Source organism: Scleropages formosus, chromosome 22 (genome assembly GCF_900964775.1).
Source record: "Scleropages formosus chromosome 22, fSclFor1.1, whole genome shotgun sequence".
Taxonomy (NCBI): Eukaryota; Metazoa; Chordata; class Actinopteri; order Osteoglossiformes; family Osteoglossidae; genus Scleropages; species Scleropages formosus.
Window position 1 is genome coordinate 12,824,381 of NC_041827.1, and position 20,562 is coordinate 12,844,942.

General features: G+C 42.3%; 2 protein-coding genes across 3 annotated transcripts; both read right to left on the minus strand.

Moving 5' to 3' along the window:
* Positions 1-1,186: 1,186 nt before the first annotated feature.
* On the minus strand, positions 1,187-9,437 carry ssuh2.1 (ssu-2 homolog, tandem duplicate 1). Its single transcript, XM_018746722.2, has 12 exons — positions 8,812-9,437; positions 7,205-7,303; positions 6,885-6,969; positions 6,589-6,718; positions 6,117-6,177; positions 5,773-5,897; positions 5,015-5,077; positions 3,637-3,716; positions 3,358-3,450; positions 2,737-2,842; positions 2,530-2,637; positions 1,187-1,469 (listed from the first exon to the last, which is right to left on the minus strand). The coding sequence occupies exons 1-12, from the start codon at positions 8,834-8,836 to the stop codon at positions 1,335-1,337; spliced, it is 1,110 nt and encodes a 369-aa protein (XP_018602238.1). The 5' UTR covers positions 8,837-9,437; the 3' UTR covers positions 1,187-1,334.
* Positions 9,438-10,058: 621 nt separating this feature from the next.
* Positions 10,059-20,127, minus strand: ssuh2.2 (ssu-2 homolog, tandem duplicate 2). Of its 2 annotated transcripts, none has more exons than XM_018746776.2 (13): positions 16,745-16,929; positions 16,442-16,506; positions 14,900-15,004; positions 14,706-14,778; positions 13,820-13,949; positions 13,576-13,636; positions 13,235-13,356; positions 12,497-12,559; positions 12,286-12,365; positions 12,116-12,208; positions 11,736-11,841; positions 10,875-10,982; positions 10,059-10,561 (listed from the first exon to the last, which is right to left on the minus strand). In XM_018746776.2, the coding sequence occupies exons 1-13, from the start codon at positions 16,795-16,797 to the stop codon at positions 10,418-10,420; spliced, it is 1,203 nt and encodes a 400-aa protein (XP_018602292.1). In that variant the 5' UTR covers positions 16,798-16,929; the 3' UTR covers positions 10,059-10,417. The 2 variants fall into 2 exon arrangements, with proteins under 2 accessions (XP_018602292.1, XP_018602301.1); XM_018746785.2 differs by lacking the exon at positions 16,745-16,929 and adding an exon at positions 19,864-20,127 and having other exon boundaries at positions 10,060-10,561.
* Between the last annotated feature and the right edge of the window lie 435 nt (positions 20,128-20,562).

Below are 20,562 nucleotides of genomic sequence, written 5' to 3' on the forward strand. Positions count from 1 at the left end.
CTCGCGCCCGACTCCGCGGCACCGAACATCCGACGAGGCTGCCGGAGCGCAGCGGTGCGTCGGGTTCAGTCAGTGGTTCTCCCGGTCCGCTCCATGCACACATCCCACTACATTTTGTAGTAATACACCCACACAGTGCGACGTGTTCACTTTTACTCTCGGTTTCCCTTCTCATAATCAGGTTGGGCAATTTTGCAGTTTTTTTTTATTAATTAAATTAGCTGATTTGAATGGCTGGTTAACTGGCTGATAAATGTATTCGTTGATTGATTAAATGCCTGGTTGATAAATTAATTGATTGATTAGGTGGCCGGCTGGATAGTTGATTCCATTTTGCAAATTGGCTTTTTTCACAAGAGCTAACTCTAAAATCTGTATTGTTCACGCTCCTGTGTGGTGGCTTAAAATGAAGATAACACTGCAAGCGGCAAAAAGTGCTTTGAAACACGTTATATACTGTAAGTGAGCGGTTACACTGTTCCGGTTCTGCCAACCGCTGTGTCGGAACCATGTGATGAGAAGTTGTGCTGCACATACGTGGAGAACACATTTCAGGAAACCTCACAGTAACAAGATTCATTAAAATCATCGGGATGCTGGAAGAAAAAACCAAAACAAAAGCTTACAAAAACTTTACTTAACAATGCCGGCTGACAGTCACTTTTAAAATAGATTGAGAAAAACACATACAGTGCACTTTATGTCCTACACACCAGAAGACACAAAGGCTACTTTGCAAAAGTGTCCCTGGCATTACAGAGATGATGGGAGTAAAAAGCAAACTTAAACTGCACTTGTTTTATTTAGTTTTACTTTTTAAGAGATTAATTTCTTTTTTTCTTCCTTATGTGACACAGTGCAGTACAGTAGCTCTAGCGAGAACTGTCCGCAATAACAAGTAACAATGACATTCTTCTCATCTTTTTGTAACTCTGAACAAGTTTCTAACTGTGTAGTGTCACTATATGTCTGACAGTGAATATTAAACGGTAGCTTTTAAATTCAGATAATTCATACATAAGTTAGAATACTGCAAAGTTAGAAAACAACTGACTGTGTATATGTAACAGTTTAACAGAAAGGTAGTCATTTTTTCATAACTGAAAAAAATACATTAGAAAACTAATTTAAAAGCATATAAAATATATACATACTGATATTTTGTAAAACAGGCACATATACCGTATAGTATTAGATGAATATTCAAATGATTGTGGCTAGAATACAAAGTAATCACATTATTTTGACTATATAAATATATGTTAATCTGTCATAACTGGAAACCTACAGACACTACATTACATGCTGTTTATTTAGTGGAATGACCAGGTTCATTACAGAATTGAGCAACTGGATGGATACTTTGGAGCATGAACCTTGTTTTCAAAGCCAAACACAAAGTAGTCATAGTTCTTTCCATTGTAGGAATAGAAGGCCTGTGTCAGGGGGACGACTTCAATGGTTTGACGCTGTGGAGCAAAAGGAAAAAAGATAATTAAATGGGGGTATTTAAACCAGGGGAAATTTCTTTCCTGTGAACGGTGGCATGGTGGCACAGCAAGTAGTGCTGCTGTCTCATAGTGCCTGGGTGGTGTGAAAGAATGTGGGTTTGATCCCTGCTCAGTCTGTGTAGAGTTTGCATGTTCTTCCCTGTGTCTATGTGGGTTCCCCCATAGTGTGTGATTAACACAGGAAGTGTGTGTTTCACTGATGTATGGATGAGTGACCCATTGTAAGTTATCTAGCAGTGTAAGTCACCTTGGTGAGTAAGGTGTGTGGGCTAGTAATACTACATAGTATCCTTTGGAGAAGTGTCTGCCAAGTGAATAAATGTAAATGAATGTTTCCACCTGCACCATCTTTCCAAGTGCAAGTCATTATGAATAAATACTGACACCTACTGGAATTTGCGTGCAACTGCCCACAGTTTTTGTAAAATTATTGTTAACCTGCATGTAGCTGACACCTTTATCCAAAGTAACCTTCTTTACAACTGAACTTTATTAGATTACTAAAGCACCGCATTTCTGAAAACTATTAGTATCCAAATAGTTTTCTGGGTAATTATAATTTCCCAAATACACACACTGTCTGAAACAGCTTTTCCCAAGCAGGGTCGCGGAAAACGGGAGCCTAACCCTGCAACACAGGGTGCAAGGCTGGAGGGGGAGCGGAAACACCCAGGACAGGACACCAGTCCATCACAAGGCACCCCAAGTAGGACTCGAACCCCAGGCCTGCCAGAGAGCAGGCACAGGCCAAACCTGCCGCGCCGCCACCACCGCCCCACTTCCCAACTAATAACTGATTTTTCCAAAGTGTACCTAAAACACTCTTGGTTGTTCTGTTTTTCTGGGGGTGTCCTTGGGAAAGCCTTAAACATCTATAATTAATTAACAGCAGTCTATGAACAGTGTGATCCAGTGTCATTTACTGAGCCTACAAAGCGCTACTAGCTGCAGGGCTCCATGCCGCATTATATTCTGTCACAGGTCCAGACACAAACTGTCCTATTTGATGAGTACTCACCTGCTGAAGGATGCGGCTCATGGAGGAGAATTTGTTGAGATGTTCTTCAATTATCCTCCTGGACTCGCTGCAAATGTCTTGATCTGGGAACCCCACGATCGGATAGACCTACAGCAAGGGAGGTCATTGCTTATGGTAGTAAAATGATCTCATTGAGAATAGCCCCAAAAGCAGGCCTGTGACGAAGTGCACGGGACATGTTCATACCAAAATACTTTCATCGATGAAAAACGGGTCCCCTGACACTTTCTCGAATTTCTTCACAGGGAAGTCAGGCACGCGATCCGGAATGAACTCGAACACATGGTTCTTCCTGGGTAGCAAACAGGAACAGGGACTGGTTGCCAGTGACTTGTCACTGATGGAGTTTTACGCTATCAAAAATGAACCCTTCCCAGTGAACGGAGGAACATTGTTTCGTTTCACTGTATACTGTATCAGCTGTATATGGTTAAAATGACAATAAAGCCACTTTGATTTTGATCCACCAGACTCCTCACGTGGGCCTCAGCTGCAGCATTCTCAGCCTAACATAAACTTTATTTGATATGAATTAATTAACGCCTTCAATTAATTTATTATCAATAAGCCCTTGTCCTAAGATAGGATCGCGATTATCCAGAGCCTCTCCCGGAAGTAGAGGGCGTGAGTTAGCGCACACCCTGGATGGGATGCCAGTCCACCATAGGGTGCATTAATACGCAGTTTCACACAGACACACACACATACACGCACATTCACACACATTGTCCGAATGAAAAAAAATCTTCATGCACCATGTACCACCCTTTAACTGCTTTAAAAATTTAAAATTTACAGAATATTCACCATGTGATGGTCAGAACGATATAGTGCATCAGGTTTCTGTGTCCAGAGCAGGAGGTACAACATCTGTGACCTTTAGCATGGCAGTGGTTGCACCTATGAATAGAGCAGAATGAGTGAGTGGACTTTTACTCTGGAGCCCAACAACAGTCACCAACACAAGTCATGGTGCACGTATTTAGCTCTGGTTGGGTTTCAGCACCAAAATGATTCTGAGAAGGACTTAAGTAGCAACGATAGTGCATTTGAAGAAATAAGCAGTGCAGCCTCCAGCATTCCCACCTTTTTCTCCCCGAGCCGTGGCAGTGTGTGCACCGCTTGTTCCTCGTTCGACCACTGCCATGACAAAATCCGCACCACGTCTGCGAGATTGAAGATAAAAGCCTCACTGACTCCAAAATGCAAATAGCTTAATGTTGCCAGTGGCACCAGAATACTAATCACAATCAAGTAGATATAACAGGTTTTAAATTATACCCCAGAGTTTTAATGAATTCAGACAGTAATGTTACCAAGACATTGAACTAGAACGTTAATTCCAAATCCTGTTAGATGTAAGGGCACGCTGTGCTTACACTGAGAGAGCCTTCAAATGTTCTCTATTTACACCTATAGGGCTCAGATAATGTTTTTAATCTTAGCATCTAGTTGTGTGATTTGTTTGTTGTTTTTAAGTGTCATCCAGTTGATGTCGACTCTTAGCAACCACATAAATAGTGTCTCCAGAAACTTCTGTGCACCACTTGTGTCCTTAGTGTTGAAAAGGGTGTGTCCAGTGTTGCTGTGATTGAATTCATCCAGTTGGTTGCTGATTGTCCTCTTCTCTCACCTTCACCCTTCCCAAGCATGACAGTATTTTCCAGGGTCTAATCACCATTATTACCTGTTATATGACAGTTCTGGCCTGATTTGGCCCAACATCCATCTTTTTGTTTTCCTGGCTGCTGTGTCCTGAAAAATCCCCTCCAGCACCACAGCTCAGAGGAGTCTAAGCTGTACGCTGTTCTCTCCCTGTTTTTTTTTCCAAATTGCATTTTTCACATAACTGTAATGTTACTGAAAACACACACACACACACTCTCAGAACCACTTGTCCCATACAGGGTCTCAGGCAACCGGAGCCCACCCGGTAACACAGGGCATAAGGCCAGAGGGGGAGGGGACACACCCAGGACAGGACGCCAGTCCGCCACAAGGCACCCCAAGCAGGACTCGAACCCCAGACCCACCAGAGAGCAGGACTATGGTCCAACCCACTGCGCCACTGTGCCCCTCTTTACTGAAAACACCATATACTGAACAGTTCTAATATTCATTCTTGTAGATATGTTGCCACATTTAAGGACTGTATCTGGATCTTTCCTCGCAGCTCCGCTAAGTACAAGTCCTTGGAGTCTCTCACCAGCAATTTGACTGTCGATGACTTCTATGTCTTTACCATCAGCACTAAAGTTTGCTGCTGGTTCAACGACTGGTTTACGTGAAATGTTTTTATTCTTACAACTGACGTCATTTAACCAATCCCTTCTTCACATAATGAGTATTTTGTCCAAGGCAACTTACAATGCTGGATACACCGAACTTTACAACTGTTTACCCATTTACACAGCACAGAAACGGCACATTAAGCAAAAACAGAAGGTCAAAATAACTAACTCACTCTTTTTCTTCCATGGCAGTGATTACATCGCACCCTTCCTCGCCCATGACACCGGTGACATGCCTATAGCAATATCAAAAATTCACAAACACAGACACACACAGACACACAAACACAAAAATCACTGACAAATCCTCATATATAATCATACTGACACAGACATTGTTCTTTGTTTGGATACAGTTGTTTGTTTTTATCCGACTTGTGTCTGTTTTCTAATTGAATATCTTCCGAATATGTATTTATTATTTACTGGGAAAGAGACACTCTATGGGGTGTCCATAATAATTGCAGATACTGTCAGGCCAGTGACAGCTGGCATGTAAACCACACACACAATATGCAGGTATAAGATTGGTCCACATTTGAATCCCATCTCGTACAGTGGTACCCCCTCAAGAAGGTACATCAGCCGACTTTCTCCAACAAAAATTATGTAGCTTTATAAACTGGTAAATCATGGTAAGTCGCTTAATATTCCCTACCTGTTGTTGTAAGTTGCTTTGAAGAAAAGAATCAGCCAAATGAACAGATAAATACATTTACATTTATTCATTTGACAGACACCTTTACGCAGGGCGATGTACCATGCTAGACTCCCTACAATCACGCACGCATTTATATGGCATAGGTATGTAACACATTGTGATGGAATACAATAATAACAGGCTGCTTCCTACATTAACATCCTTAACACCATTAACAGAATATTCTGACTGATCCAACATCCTCACTAAGGTGTTCCCAGGTGCGCTCACCTTGACAAAGGAGGAGTGTGGAACGCGTACTTTCTGAGTCAAATCCGTGTACATGGGAGGTCCTTCGACGGCCACAGCCCAGGGAGGAGGGCTCTGTCCATACTGCGGTCCATCTACAAACTGGTCTGAAGGAATCAGAGGCAGTGTTTCTTGTCTAAGTACTAGGACAACTAATCCCCGCATTACAATTCATGCTATTCGTGCAACTTTGAAGGAAAACTTAATTTCTTCCAGTGTTTGGAAGAAGAATTCTATATTTATTTAACATACAATGAGTGAGACTTCACGCTTATGAAAAGGCTGAAAGCTTCCTTCGCAAATAAACCTTTTTTTTTGTTACGTACCGGTGTGTGGTTCACAGTCCCAGGCACTTGATCTGGATTCTGTGTACGTTTCCAAGCGGTACTGAGAGAAAAAAATAAAACATAAATCCCGAAAGATAACATGTCATTGGAAGTATAAAAACGGACTAAAATCCTGTTAGACTAGCAGGTACTGTAATGGTGAGAGCTGTCACCTTAATATTAAAGGGCCTGCTGTAAATATCCCTGAGCAAGGAATTCACCCTGATTTACAGTAGAAACTACCAAGCTGTATAAAAATAATTACAAATAGGTTATCATAGTCTACTTAACTCACTTTGGAGAAAGGCATCGCTAAATGAATAAATGTACTGAAAACAGTTCTATTGATTACATGAACATATGCGATTTTAAAAAAAATCAACAATAAGACTCATATTATGTGGTTAAAATGTCTTATTTGCGGTATGGGCTAGAACTGCTAATTTCCTGCAGCTCTCCTCTGAGCACTTACACGGTACACAGTGTAAGGCTTAAGGTCTTTGAAGACCAGGTTCCTGGCTGGCTTGCTGCTGTAAGTCCATTTCTTGCCCACAAACTTTAAGAGGGCTTCTCTGGCCATGTCTTCTGACACCGAAGGCACCCTAGAAGACACAAAGGGTTGACGGAATGAAAAGGTTAAATCGCACATTGCTTTGCATTTCTGCGCACATTGGTTTATGTGCATTACAGCAACTCCTTAGGAAAAGGTCCAGTCAGTTCCCTTGTTCTTTAATGTTGGCCATATGCGATGTGAGCTTTTGGCTTCACCTGACATCAGGAACAGCCGATTTCTTGTCATTTTCGGGTTTAGGAATGTAATCCGGGGGAGGGGGGAACACCTTGTCTGCACAATCTGAGAGAAAAAAAACTTCACTGGCATCTGAGGGACTACTGAATGGAGATTTGTGGAGGAAGGGCTAATTGGATCTCAAGGGCAACCACTAGATTATCCATGAGCTGCATCAATTAATAGAATGTATGTTTATGTCATCCTATTTTTTAATGTCATTCATTTTGGTCTTACATTAAATTAGAGTATAAAAAGATTATAGTTATAAAACATAAAATCACTGATGGCGAGTACTAACCTTTCTCTCCAGGCAGTTCCTCGTATCCCGTAACACTATCTAACCAGCCGGGGGGAGGTGCGAGTGGCCCTTCCTCTGGAATATCTGGATCAATGTCCCCTATGGGAAGCAAGAGGCAAGCAAGCGGCAGGGACCATCATAACCGGGCGCGTGTCCAGTGAACGCTATCAGCCGCGTCCTCATTTTTGTACTGTATCACTGTGGGCGGCAAATTGCGTACAGGGTATTTGTGACACCGAACGTATGTGTCGCACAAAGCTTTTAATGAACAAACTATCCAGGTTTCACACTGTCAAAACATTTCAAAATGGATTCCAGTAGGAAAAAAAGAAAAAAAAAAAAAAAACAAATCCTCAGGACTTTTTTGAGTTTATGCTTAGGTCTTTGCATAGACAGCGAAGGGCTAATCTTTAGTTAGAGTTTTGCGGAAAACATCCCGGGCGGACCGCTGTGTGGCCCCTTGTATTCATTCGGTGTGATAAATTACTTCCTTGCCTGAGGGATATTTCATTAATCACTTTGCTGGACTCGGGAAGAGAAAGCAGGGGTTCGAAGTGACAGTGTTTCCTCCTCAAGTGCAGAGCAGAAAACACACATTCCATGGGCGTATCGGAAAGGCACGAATACTTTGCGCAGAGGGTTTATCAGAACAGAGACCCCCCCCCGCCCGCCACTCCACACACACACAAACACACTCAGCAGATTAACATGCTTGTCCAGAGTTGTACTTTAGACAGGCCTCTTCTTCACCACCAACCACAACAAATAACACCGTGACCCTCAAGAAAACACCTTAAAGCAACTTTAAATGAGCTTATTGTATATATCAACTACACACACACACACACACACTGTATAGAGAACACATTATAATAATGCTGTAGTTTACTTAGTGGAATGTCAATGCTTAGGTTAATGATTAGAAAACAGAGCAACAGCTGGAGGGATATATGAGGAATGAGCATGATAGATACATACACACACTATGATCCATATATTAACAATGATTGTCATTATCTCACAGACATTTATTTTTAACTGGAATGCGTTTGAAGTTCTTGAAACATTTTTGGGCTCCTCAGCAGATGACTAGCCTAGCCTAGGACCTAGGAGGAGCATGTTTTACACACAAACACAAACAGGCTAAAAACACTTGTTTACTCGACTGCACACACTAATTTGTAATCATGTGCCTTTCGTGGTAACTGTCTTGTTTTTAATTTCGCCTCATGTTTTTTTTATGCGTCTTGGCCGAGGCGCTTGTGCAGCGGAACCAGAACTGCCAGAACTGAACATTTTTCGCCGCGTAAAAAAATCTCCAACTTGTCTCGTCCACAGTTGCGATTTGGCGGCCACACACAGCACTGCGAAAATGACCACTTTCTCCCTTTATCCCCACGCACACGCACACGCACACTTGTTTCGCTGTCGTGGACGCGAACACGAAGCGTCAAGCGAAGTTCGGGCGCGAATCCCTCGGCTCGCGCCGCGGCGGCCGAAGCGCGAGCGAAGCTCCTGACCGTGTTCTTCAACTTCAACGTTCAAGTGCGCGGAACGAAGCGACTTGTCGTCAGGGCGGGAAAGAATGGAGGAGCTGGGGAACTTACCGAGCTCTTCTTCTGGACTGTCCATGGCTGCACGAGTTTCAGAGTGTGAATGAATACCCTGTGTTCCGTCGGCTAACTCAGCACTAGTAAAAAACTGCGCTCCGGCTTTGACATTTCGAGCGCTGGACAATAGATGGGCTCGGGAAAAGAGCCACGCCCGATGCGATGGAAAATGGCACAAATACGCGCGATTCCCCCCCAGCTACGGACACAGTAGCGAACAGAGCAATGCAAAGTGTGTTTTATGTCCCCAAGTCCAAGTTCACCCTGTTTTCATTTGACGAGATGCGATCCAGCCTCTGAACTTAAGCATATTAATTTCTCATAACGTGGGCAAAGCTCTTAGCTCCTTTTTACCTGCTGAAACAATGCCACCGGGAATTAGGAAAGATGCCAACGAAGTGCGTTATACATTGGCACTTTTCAAATAATATTATGAACAAATAATGAAATGGTATGCGATACTGTATACCCTCTTGGTTCAGAAACAAGGAGTCGTACGCAGTTAAAACGAAATCAGCCGAGCTGCGCACTGAACAGAAACTTCCTGCCACATGATGAATAACAGTCACGCGCCGCTTATACGACGGTGCTCCCATAAGATAAAGATTAGACAGTATTATTGGAGCTGAAAAATTCCTATCGACTAGCGACGTCGTAGCGCCACGTGTTACTCACGTGTTCGTGGTGCTGCTGCTGCGCTGCCAGTCGTATAGCACATACAATTATGTACAGTACATAATACTTCATAATGCTAATAACACTCATGACATGTTACTGGTTTATGTATTTGCTGTACTGTACTTTTTATCGTTAGAGTGTAACTTTCTACAAAAAAAGTTTACTTCAACAGCATACTATGCGGTGTTACGCAGGCAGCAGCGTCATCATAAATGTCGCGTTTACCGCGTCTCTTGACTGCATCGAGGCTATACTACCGCGTAGGTTTCTGTAAGTACACTCTATGAGAGTCTATGATCGAGGCTATACCGTGTAGGTTCGTGTAAATACACTCTATGATGTTCGCACAACGATGCATTTTTCCGTATCCCCGCAGTTAAGCGACGCATCTCTGTAATTACTCCCATTCACTATTATAAATAGCGGTTACTTTGTACTAAAATTATTAGTCTTTCTTTGTATGATCACAGTATAAATAGGTAAAGGAAGTAAGCAAAGAATGCGCATTGTGAGGCTTAACGATGTAAGGTTATTTTTATTTTCTTCCTTTCATGCATAATACAGTAAGAACATATAAAAAGATTTGCTTGGGAAAATCTTGACAGGTTTATGAGAGGAGGATTTTTTTTTAAACTGTATTTTGCACTAATATTACACAGTAGTATTTTTATGAGAACATAAGCTGTCAGCTAAACGTAATAATGTCAGAATATAAAAAAAACTGAGGAAAAAAAAGTATAATTTCTGGGACAGAAAATCCAAAATGAGGGTAGAAAATACTTAAGAGTTCAGCTGGTTTAAAAGATTTTCTCTACAAAAAGTGCTTAAATGTTACCATGTTTTAACTGCATCCTACTACTTAACACAAAAAACGTAGTAAACAGTGAGAAGAGATTCATAAGCACAGTGCTCCTGCGGAACTACTTTACAAAATGGAGCAGCAGCAGCACTTGGCAGGGTAGTCATCGGTGTGAACCTTGTGCTCGGCACCGAACACAAAGTAAATGTAGGTTTTATTCCTCCAGCTGTAGTGCACCCGGGTGATTGGGATCAGCTCAATGGTCTGCCGCTAAACACACAAAAGAAGAAGAAGAAGAAGAAGTGAAAATGATGTGAGGTAACAAATGCATTTTAAAAGTTATTTTAACCAGCATTGTGTGCAGTTAGGTATTTCAAACCACAAGACAATGGGCGACATGCAAAGTTCTGACCAACAGGTCACAGTCACGAACAAAGTTCTGGGATTGGCCTAAGTGGGCCTCTTCGTTTGACAGAGATCAGTTTTTGTTCGTAAGAAATTCACCGGCTAGAAACATGAGCAGCATCAGTGGGTCAGTGGAATCACCAAAATATAACTTGGCTGGATGGCCGAGTGCCCTTACTTGTTGCAGGATCCGGCTGGTGGAAGCAAACTGGGCCTGATGCTCCCTCACCGCTTGCACAGAGGCCCTGTTAATGGCATCATCCGGAAACCCAACAACAGGATACACCTTGCAAAGATAGCCATGATCAGTGGAACGAATCAAAGCATAACAGCGTAGCACACGCAACAAACTTTCATATCATCAGCATATCCGTATACCCACCACAGCTGAGGATGGAATGAATCTCCACTTTAAGTCACTGGCCAAACACTTGCCTCTGTAAGCTGTATGTCTTCACCATGAACTCAAATTTCCATTGCCCTTGGCCAGATGAGTCAGTGCCTAATGTAATGTTCCATTAGGGACTGAGTTATGTCCTGTAACTTCATTATGCCTCTGAGCATTCTCCATTAGAGGATTCGCATTGACTATGTCTCTAGCCCTTGCCCAGCAACATGCACCACCCCTACATATCACAAAAGATGGAGAACTCTTGGGTTTCTGCAGATTTTGTTTCCTCCCTGCACTTAGAATTTTGTACTTGGTATATTACATTTTGCTGTAATGATCTGCAACCAATTCTGGACAGAAATAACACCTGAGATGAGATAACCTGGATTAATGTCAATTGGTACAATGCAATGCAATGCCTACAACCGCTTGTCCCAAGCGGGGTCACGGCAAGCCAGAGCCTACCCAGAAACAAAGGGTGCAAGGCTGAAGGAGGAGGGGACACACCCTGGATGGAACACCAGTCCGCCGTAAGGCACCCCAAGCACGGCTCGAACCCCAGACTCGCCATACAGAGGGCACAGGCCAAATTCATCGCCCCCCCAGGCCCCCCAAATGGTACAGTACAGGTTAAATGTAAACTCTTACCCGTGCATTCATGTCAGTGAACATGGTCTCACCAGTGACCTTGCTGATTTTGTCAATTGGGAAGCCAGACTGCTTGTCCACCACACATTCGTACAAATTGTTTTTCCTAAATGTGTTAGAAATGGAAAAAAGCTAAGACAAAACTAATAATAACAATAATGTATGGGTAATCATATCAACTATACATGCATTATGAAGAAAGTTATAGTGCAATAAGTGACATCATGCAATATATTCTACTTGACAACAAATTCAGGATTAAAATAAAACTAAATACAATGAACCAGCTTAGTGCTCAAAGTAATAATAATTAGCAAGTGAACACAATACATAACCCTACTGCAATTAAAATCCAACTACAATTAAAAAAGATTCCATACCATTTCACTGTCAGCTTTATGTAACAAAGCAACTGGCCTTTCCCTTTACAGGTTTTGCATGTGAGCGAGCCCACACCTGAACAGATAGTGCACCTGTAGGACATAGGACAGGTAAACGTCAGTGAAAACCCTCTTCCCTAGTAACAAGAGCAATGGATGCCCGCTCTTACCTGACACGCCCTGCGCCAGAGCAGCGGGTGCACCTGTCATTTAAGTTCCTTCCTGACCCATTGCAAACAGAGCACTGCATCTGAAATCACATGAGTGCAAATGCAACACACATAAACACTACTTTTAGTTAATGACTTTTCAACATGACATGCTTTAATAAGCAAATACTTTTTAATGAAGTGAGACTGAATTCAGACTGGTTTTACCAACCCTTCCTGATGTCACACATCTCTCGCAGCCTCGTTTTCCAAGAGATAAGCATGAGTGACAACCCTGCAATAAAAAAAATTAAACAAAAGAAATGACTTCCCACTGCTGAACAAATAAGACACTTTTCATTTAAACCTATGAAGGACATTGAATATATCATATTTTAACAGTGAAGAATCTGTTTCTTAAAGGCATGGAAGTTAGATTTATTCACTGAGTTGTCACTTCCTTCCAAAGTGAATTACAACGATTTACCATTTATCCAGATGGGTCATTTTAACTGGAACAATTCAGGGTAAGTACATTACTCAAGGGTACTACAGCATTAAGTGGGATTTGAACCAGGACCCTTTACCTTCAATGACCAAGACTGTAATCACTACATTACCCAGTGCATCACAGTACATTTTCCAGTGTAGTGCCTATACACTGAGTATCATACATATGTATGCTCTGTTTGTGAGCATTTCTTAAGTGTGTGATATGTAATAGCAGCAAAAGAGCTGAATGAGCACAGGCAGACAGTCATACAGTTTTATAGAGTAATTAATGAATTAGCTGCCTTGTTACGTTGTGTTATACCTAATGTTAATTGGATTATGTGATATTTTACAATAACATTGTGTCAGTTTCTCAGGAACGCATCAAAATTGTTTACCATTGAAAGTAGTAGTAATTATACCATCAAATTATTAGAATTCACATTACTAAGGGTTTTGTCACGGCTAAGTGGCTTACCTTTACGGAAGATGTGTAAGGAATACGGACTTTCTCTGACCCATTCTGGAAGAGGGCAGGGACTGGGACATTCAGGTCCCATGGTCCTGGTGCCACACCCAGAAATCCATCTACTGTTTGACCTGGGACAAGGAATGGTAAAGATTTTTAGCTCTGCAGTCATAAATTACTCAAATTTTTTTTGAAGGGCTAAAGCTTGAAATTTGTTTTGAAGCTCCTTGTAGCCTTTTCTTTCACACAGTTTAAAGGGGATCATAAGAGAACAGGGCAATGATATGAAAAAAAAATATCTATATTCATTTTACTTTTTATGTTCCAAAAACATAAGAAAAAAAATATACCATTAAAAGGCTCACTGGCCCATGCAGTGGTTCTGGTTTCCGTAAAAGTTTCTAAACGGTACTGTGAAAACAGAAGACTTAAATTAAAAACAGTATACGTGCAATTGCGGCAACTCAAATACAGCAAGAATACCATTGTGTGAAAATAAAATCCATTTATTAAGTATAACAGAAAACATGGAGGAAAGGCATTGTTTGGAAACTTTTTAGGTTTTGTCTAACAGAGGGTGTAAATTTCATATACCCGGTACGTGTTGAGAGATTGCAGGTCAGTGAAAACCATTTCCTTAGCAGGTGTGGCACTGTAGCAGCATCGTTGGGAGGCAAACTCAATAAACACCTCCTTTGCCAGTTCTTCACTGATAGACGGAATCCTGGGAAAGGCGAATAAGCAAAGCTGTACGTGATAATTTCTATTTGGCACAACGTTAAACAATTTCACGGAGCATGTGTAGAGTAATCGGGAAGACAGTGGAGTCCATATGAGCCGGAGCATAAAATCCAAATGCCATATTTAAGATTTGTTATTTAAACATTTACACGAATGGCTGCTTCCAGCTGATGCATTGTCATAAATTATTATTATGTTGCTTAACTAACATTTTCATTCAGATTGACTCTAGTATACTACTGTATTTGACCCATTTATGGAATCGGGTATTTTACTGGAGCAATTCGGGTACACCCCAGCCAGACTGCTGCACTCCTCAAGCTCATCTCTGCTTGTTGGTGCCTCACACAAGAGGTAGAAAATCAAAACCCACAAAGATCCTTGGTTCTGCCTCCAGTGTGGTAAAATGAGCTCCTCCTCTCACACAGAACTGCTAAATCCCTCTTAATCCTTAAGAATGGTCTCAAAACACATCTCATCCAGCCTCACCTCTCCAGATCTCTTTTCTACTTAATACATTTGCATTACATAATTTGTCGCAAAGATACTTGTACTTCCTATCAGTTCTATATGCTGCTACTCATATAATGTTATTGTCCATGTTATCTGTGGAATAAAATGCATTCTGCCAATTCTATATGCAACTACCAATATAAAAAAATTAAAGTAAAGAATTTGAATGAGCACAATATTCATAAAATGAAATTCTCCTTTATGAAACATGTTAAGGACTGCTTACTGCCAGGGAGCGTTTGAGGGTTGTGGTGTTGGAACTGGAACCTGAGATGGGCCCTGGATTGGTGGAGGAAAGTCTGTGTGTTGAGAGAAAATAGAACCATGACTTAGAGAGGGAGTGTACTTTTAAACAGGGAATCCAAAGGATTACAATTACCTCCTCTGCACTGAAATGGTGCACAAAGATGGAGCACTCACTGTGGCCTGCAGATCCAATGCCCTCGTACCCTGGTACAACATCCATCAGTTCTGCAGGGGGTGCTGATGCCATATCCCCCTCACCCTTGTTGGGGTCATCGGCACCTATGGACAGCAAAGAATGGCATGCTTTTCATTTTAGCAGTTTACCACCTTCTCCACCCATCCAACTGCTTGGCCATTGCAGGGTCCCGGTGGTTCAGAGCCTATTTGGACCCATAGTTTGTGAGGCAGGATACACCCTGGACAGGATGCTAGTCAATTACAAGGCAATCACACATACTCATTCACTCTCTCACACACACACAAGGAGTAGTTCAGTCACCCGTTCACCCGAAACACATCTTTGGAAACTGGACAAAACCAGTGCAAACATGGAAAAACCTGGAAACTCTACACAGACTGAGCCACATTTGAACCCACGTCCAAAGCCACTACCGGGGGGGGGATGTGAGGCATCAGCACTACTCATTTCCCCTGGTGCCAAAACTTTCCTTGATATGATATATAAGGCCACAATCGTTTTAGAGCACACCCTGTGCAGCATGTGGGCATAAAAAGTTTCATATGTTTGCATGCAGGCATTAAAATAACATACAGTACAGAAAATACACACTTTACCCTGGATAATAATGCACTACTGATGTCATACACTTTTGAAAGCCTCTCGCTATCAACAGCTGCCTGACCTTCTGTTAAACTCTCCCTTCTCCATTTTTCCCAGTTTAACTTTGAATGTTTGCTCAGTTCCTTATTTTCACAATCTGTTGCAAGAAAAAACATTAATAATAGCAACTGAACGTATCCAAAGTATTTTTTTGTGGAATCATATTAATGTGATCTTTGATCTTTGCATAACTAAACTGCTGATTATCTTGAATTTCTACCCCATTTTAAATCAATTTCTAAGCATTTGTTCTAGGCAGCATGTTGCAGTGTGAGTGGGTTGGGTTTACACTGAGTACTCTGGTTTCCTATCACAATCTAAAGACATGCAGTTCAGGTGAACTGGTGATGCTAAACTGCTTGTAGTGTGTGTGTGTGTGTGTGTGTGTGTGTGGCTCCTGCAATGGCTTGGTGTCCCATCCAGCATGTACCCCTTTCAGCCTTGTGCCCAATGAAAGGCTTTGGATTTCCCTGACAGTGATTATTAAAATGTGGACAATGCAATTGTTAAAATTGGATACATATTTGCTCTTCTCAGAAAATCTAGAAAAGTGAACACACACACACACACACACACACACACACACACACATACACACAAACTGTGTAAACCGCTTGTCCCATACAGGGTTGCAGGGAGCCAGAGCCTAACCCAGCAACACAGGGCCTGAGGCTGGAGGGGGAGGGGACACACCCAGGATGGGACACCAGTCCATCGCAAGGCACCCCAAGCGGGACTCGAACCCCGGACCCACTGGAGAGCAGGACCCAGTCCACCAACCCACTGCACCGCCACGCCCCCCTCGAAAAGTGAACAAGGAATTACTAATATTCTTCCTTAAATACATACCAGAGTCCTCGTGGGAGTAAACATACCTGCAGCAGCAACTGCTGGATGCTGCTGGTTTGGGGTTGTACCACCTGTGGCCTCATCTTGGTCACTGTTGATACAGGGATAAAGAAATGAGGTTTTAGTACATTTTAAATGATATTACATTTATTGCACTGAAAATAGGGGGCATCATTTTCTCAAGATGCAAGGGACTGCCAAAACAGCACATGGATCTCAGAACTCAAGTTTCAAAAACTTCAGTCTCTGTGATTAATATTACAATGAAGGAGGGAGGGAATGTTCTCAGACAACGAAAAAAGCGGTTAAAGAGTTATTCCTATACGTACCCACGTTGTATGAGGTGTTTTGGAATACTGGATGCTGATGTTACATGTTGCATATGGGAAGACAGTGAACATACTGATGTACAGTACACACCATACACACAGATTTGAATGGAGCCTTAACACACTACCGTTACAATATTTGGAACATGACCCACAAAACAGAAAGACCTACACTTGCTTACATTTTCATTTATTCATTTAGCAGATGTTTTCTCCAAAGCAATTTACAATGAACACTGTGTATTTAGCCCACAGCTTTTCACCCAAGGTGACTTACAATGCTAGATACAATACAATACAATACATTACCTACAGGGACTCACTCATCCATACACCAGAGACTCTCTGACACACTATGAGCAATTTAGAGTTCACTTGAAACACATGTTTTTGGACTATGGGAGGAAACCAGAGCACAAGGAGCAAACCCAAGTGCACACAGTGAGAAAATGCAAACTCCATAAAGACTGAATGGGGCTGGAACCCACATCTGCTCACACCACACAGGCGTTGTGACACTCGTAGTCTTGCCACCCTAACACATACACATAGTTACTATTAAACAATCAGTTGCCATGACACCCAGACCTTATTTATTTGGATCATGTTTGCCACTTATAATGATGTGACATATAACATTCACTGTACCAAAATGAGTTAAACTCTTTGAAGATGCTGTCTGGGGATTCAGTCCTTCCACTTTAATAGCTGTGACAGTTAATGCCTGTTGTAATGAGACAGCATATATTATGTGACACAAAAATAGGCCAAAGAACGTGTCCTGTTACTGCTACAGTCTTCCCACACACAGCAGAGAGACGCCTGCAGGTGATCCAGAACAACCATGTCTTGGTTTAACCCACTCATATGATCATTTATTAATGACCTTTACCCAGCCGATGCCTTTGCTCAGGCAGACTTACAGTGTTAGATAATCAGCTTCACAGTGATTTACCCATTTAAACAGCAGGGTCTTCTTACTGGGGCAATTCAGGCTGGGGACATTGCAGGGTACTACAGCAGAAGCGGCATTGAAATTGGGGACCCTGGAGTTGTAAGAAGGAAAGAGCCTCAACCACTATGCTGTGCAATACCCCATATGTACAATCAACACACCTGTCCAGGAGGGCAGCGGGTAACTCTGCTGCCTCGGGACTCAGATGTTGCATGTTCAAATCCAACCTTCTCCAAAATCCCTGGGCAAGGTGCCCCACAGAAAATAACCAGGCTGTCAATATGGGTAAATAACTGTGGGTACTTCAAAGCTATAAGCTGCTTTGGATAAGATCCTCACCTAACTCTGTCTTTCTCTCAGCACATTGAAGTCACAACCCGGACCTGCAGATAAATGCTGCATAATATCCGCAGAATCTGTCCTCTCCTCACAACTGACTCTGCCCGACTACTTGTCCAGGCCATGGTGACATCCTGCCTGGACTACTGCAACTCTCTCCTGTCTGGCCTTCCTGCTACTGCCATCAAACCTCTACAGCTGATACAGAACGCTGCTGCCTGAGTTGTGTTTGACTTGCCAAAGTGTTCCCATGTATCTCCTCTACTTGTTTCTCTGAACTGGCTTCCTGTAGCTGCCTGGACCAAATTTAAGACCCTGCTTATGGCCTAAAAATGCATCAATAGAACTGCTCCCAGCTATCTACAAGACATGATCAACCGCTACACCCCAACCAGACCCGCTTCGCTCTTCTACTTCTGCCTGCTTGGTGGTCCCACACATGAAAGGTAAAGCATGGAGGTTCTCAGTTCTGGCTCTGTTGTGGTGGAATGACCACCCTTCCCTCCCACTCAGAACTCCAGAAACTCTGTCTACATTCAAGAACGGTCTGATAACTCATCTTTTCCAGACTCACTTTGCCCATCCCCCCCAGTTTTGTGCACCTACTCGTGCGATGAACATCGGGGCATAAAGTAGAAAGAAACAAACTAGGTTTACTTAAGAATCACATGTCTGCAACTATGTCTCCCTTTCTCCTAATGCAATGCACAAATTGTATTTTCTCCGAGATGTGCGTCGCTTTGGAGAAAAGCGTCTGCTAAATGAATACATATAAATGTAAATGAAAGAAGATATATTGGCTTCTATATGTGCTCTTTTTTAGACTTCATTTTAAACAGTGTGAATGGTACAGTCATGTGCTTTAGATCACCTGATTCCACCAATAAGGAAGTAAATTTTATTGCACTGTGTCACACTACGACTTGGGTCATTCCAATGTGTCTAAGCAATTTATCTAGCGCTCACTTCCACCTCGACCCCCGACAGCGACACTGACATCATGGCTGGAGCCCACGTGCATTGTACCACCTTGTGTTTTGTGCAGTTCTTAAGTCGATTCAGAGAAAACACCGGAAAACAGATTAAAAACAATAATTAAACAGAGGTATTTGACATATTCTTGTAAAAGTAATCTTTCCAAAAGCGGTGTCAGCCACATATTCAGGAAGATTGCAGAACTGCCTTTTCCTCTTTTTATTATTTTTAGTACTTCTCTAGTGGTGATTTTGTGTATTCCTGTAATGTCACTTTCCGGCATCCATGAAAAACTCAGCAAGAATAAAAAAAAGAAAAACTGCCATACTTTGAAGAAGAAAGAATTTAGGTCAAGCATCTTGTCCTTGTGTAAAAGGCGACGTGGTGAAACATTTCAGTAGAATATTAACTTAAATTTCAGGTGCTGTGTTTGTACGCAGGGCTCAAGGCCCTGACCCACAGTACATGAGTCTCATGATGAGAAACAGGGCCAAGGCTGAATTTTTATTTCAGTATAGTTTCTTTCCGTGCCCACGCTCCACATCACAAAAGTGCCTTTTTTGCTAAAATCATAAAAATGTCTTTTTCAGAGCTACAGATTATGTCCGTGTGAGACAAAGTTACAAGAAAACTCTTTCTTCTAATATACATGAAGCGCAGTTTCGACAGTCTCTGACAGCACGGTAGGTTATAGGGTCAATGCACTTTGGGAATTTAGTGGAAGACGGTGTTTTTTCGTGGTGAAAAGTTTACTGCTATTTTAAAAGCTGTAATATATATATATATGAAGATGAAAGATTTTGCCGGTGGTAGATACTAGGTAGGTGCGCGTGTGTGTGCGCGCGCTCACCTCAGCAAACGTTGCTGGTCCATGATGAGTCCCAGGAGGAGCGCGCAGAGGAGCCGAGTGTGTATTCTGTGTGTGTGTGTGATGTGTTTGCGAAGCGCTCTACTGTAGCTGTAGCAGCAGCGGCGGCGGTAAAGCAGCGCTTCTCTTCTCTCCTCTTTTCTTCTGCTTTTACTTTCACTTCTGCGAAAGCGACACAAGCGCTACGTCACGCGCGCGAGGCGGAGCACACCGCGCGCCGCGCACACTCGTACTTCGCGCGCTCTCCACGCGCCCTCGCGTTCCAAGCGGAGCGGAGGTTCTGCGCTTATCGGAAGGCGGTTATGAGAATATGGAATTTGATTATATTTGTGATATGATCATGTTTGCAACTGTTGTTTATTTTGTTCGTTTGTAATTTATTTTCTAAGAGTTCATTAGGCAAAAGTGAGTTATTTTGGAAGTTAACTGTATTTGGTGTTTTCTAAAGTACTGTATTGAAGTTTAAGTTGTAAGAACATTTGATGAATGCTAAGGACCCCTTCTAGAAATGCCCATAAATAAATTGGCAAAAAAGAAACTTATACCATGGGTAGTGATAATATAGCATTCCTTAGTTTTTTTTGTTAGAAAGCAAGGCCCCCTGAGCTCCCTGCAGTTCATCCACAGCCCCCCAAGGGCCTCAAGGAGCCCAGGTTGAGATGCCCTGAAATAAATAAATAA

What these genes read in the sequence shown, in the direction of transcription:
- ssuh2.1 (XM_018746722.2), bottom strand. Translation starts at nt 8,836, where the DNA reads ATGGACAGTCCAGAAGAAGAGCTCG. An exon ending in CAGTCCAGAAGAAGAGCTCG is followed by an intron (nt 7,304 to 8,811) that starts GTAAGTTCCCCA and finishes TGCTTCCCATAG; the next exon opens with GGGACATTGATCCAGATATT. An exon ending in AGCCTTACACTGTGTACCGT is followed by an intron (nt 6,178 to 6,588) that starts GTAAGTGCTCAG and finishes TTTTTCTCTCAG; the next exon opens with TACCGCTTGGAAACGTACAC.
- ssuh2.2 (XM_018746776.2), bottom strand. Translation starts at nt 16,797, where the DNA reads ATGCAACATGTAACATCAGCATCCAGTATTCCAAAACACCTCATACAA. An exon ending in TCTGGCGCAGGGCGTGTCAG is followed by an intron (nt 12,209 to 12,285) that starts GTAAGAGCGGGC and finishes TATGTCCTACAG; the next exon opens with GTGCACTATCTGTTCAGGTG. An exon ending in ATAAAGCTGACAGTGAAATG is followed by an intron (nt 11,842 to 12,115) that starts GTATGGAATCTT and finishes TAACACATTTAG; the next exon opens with GAAAAACAATTTGTACGAAT.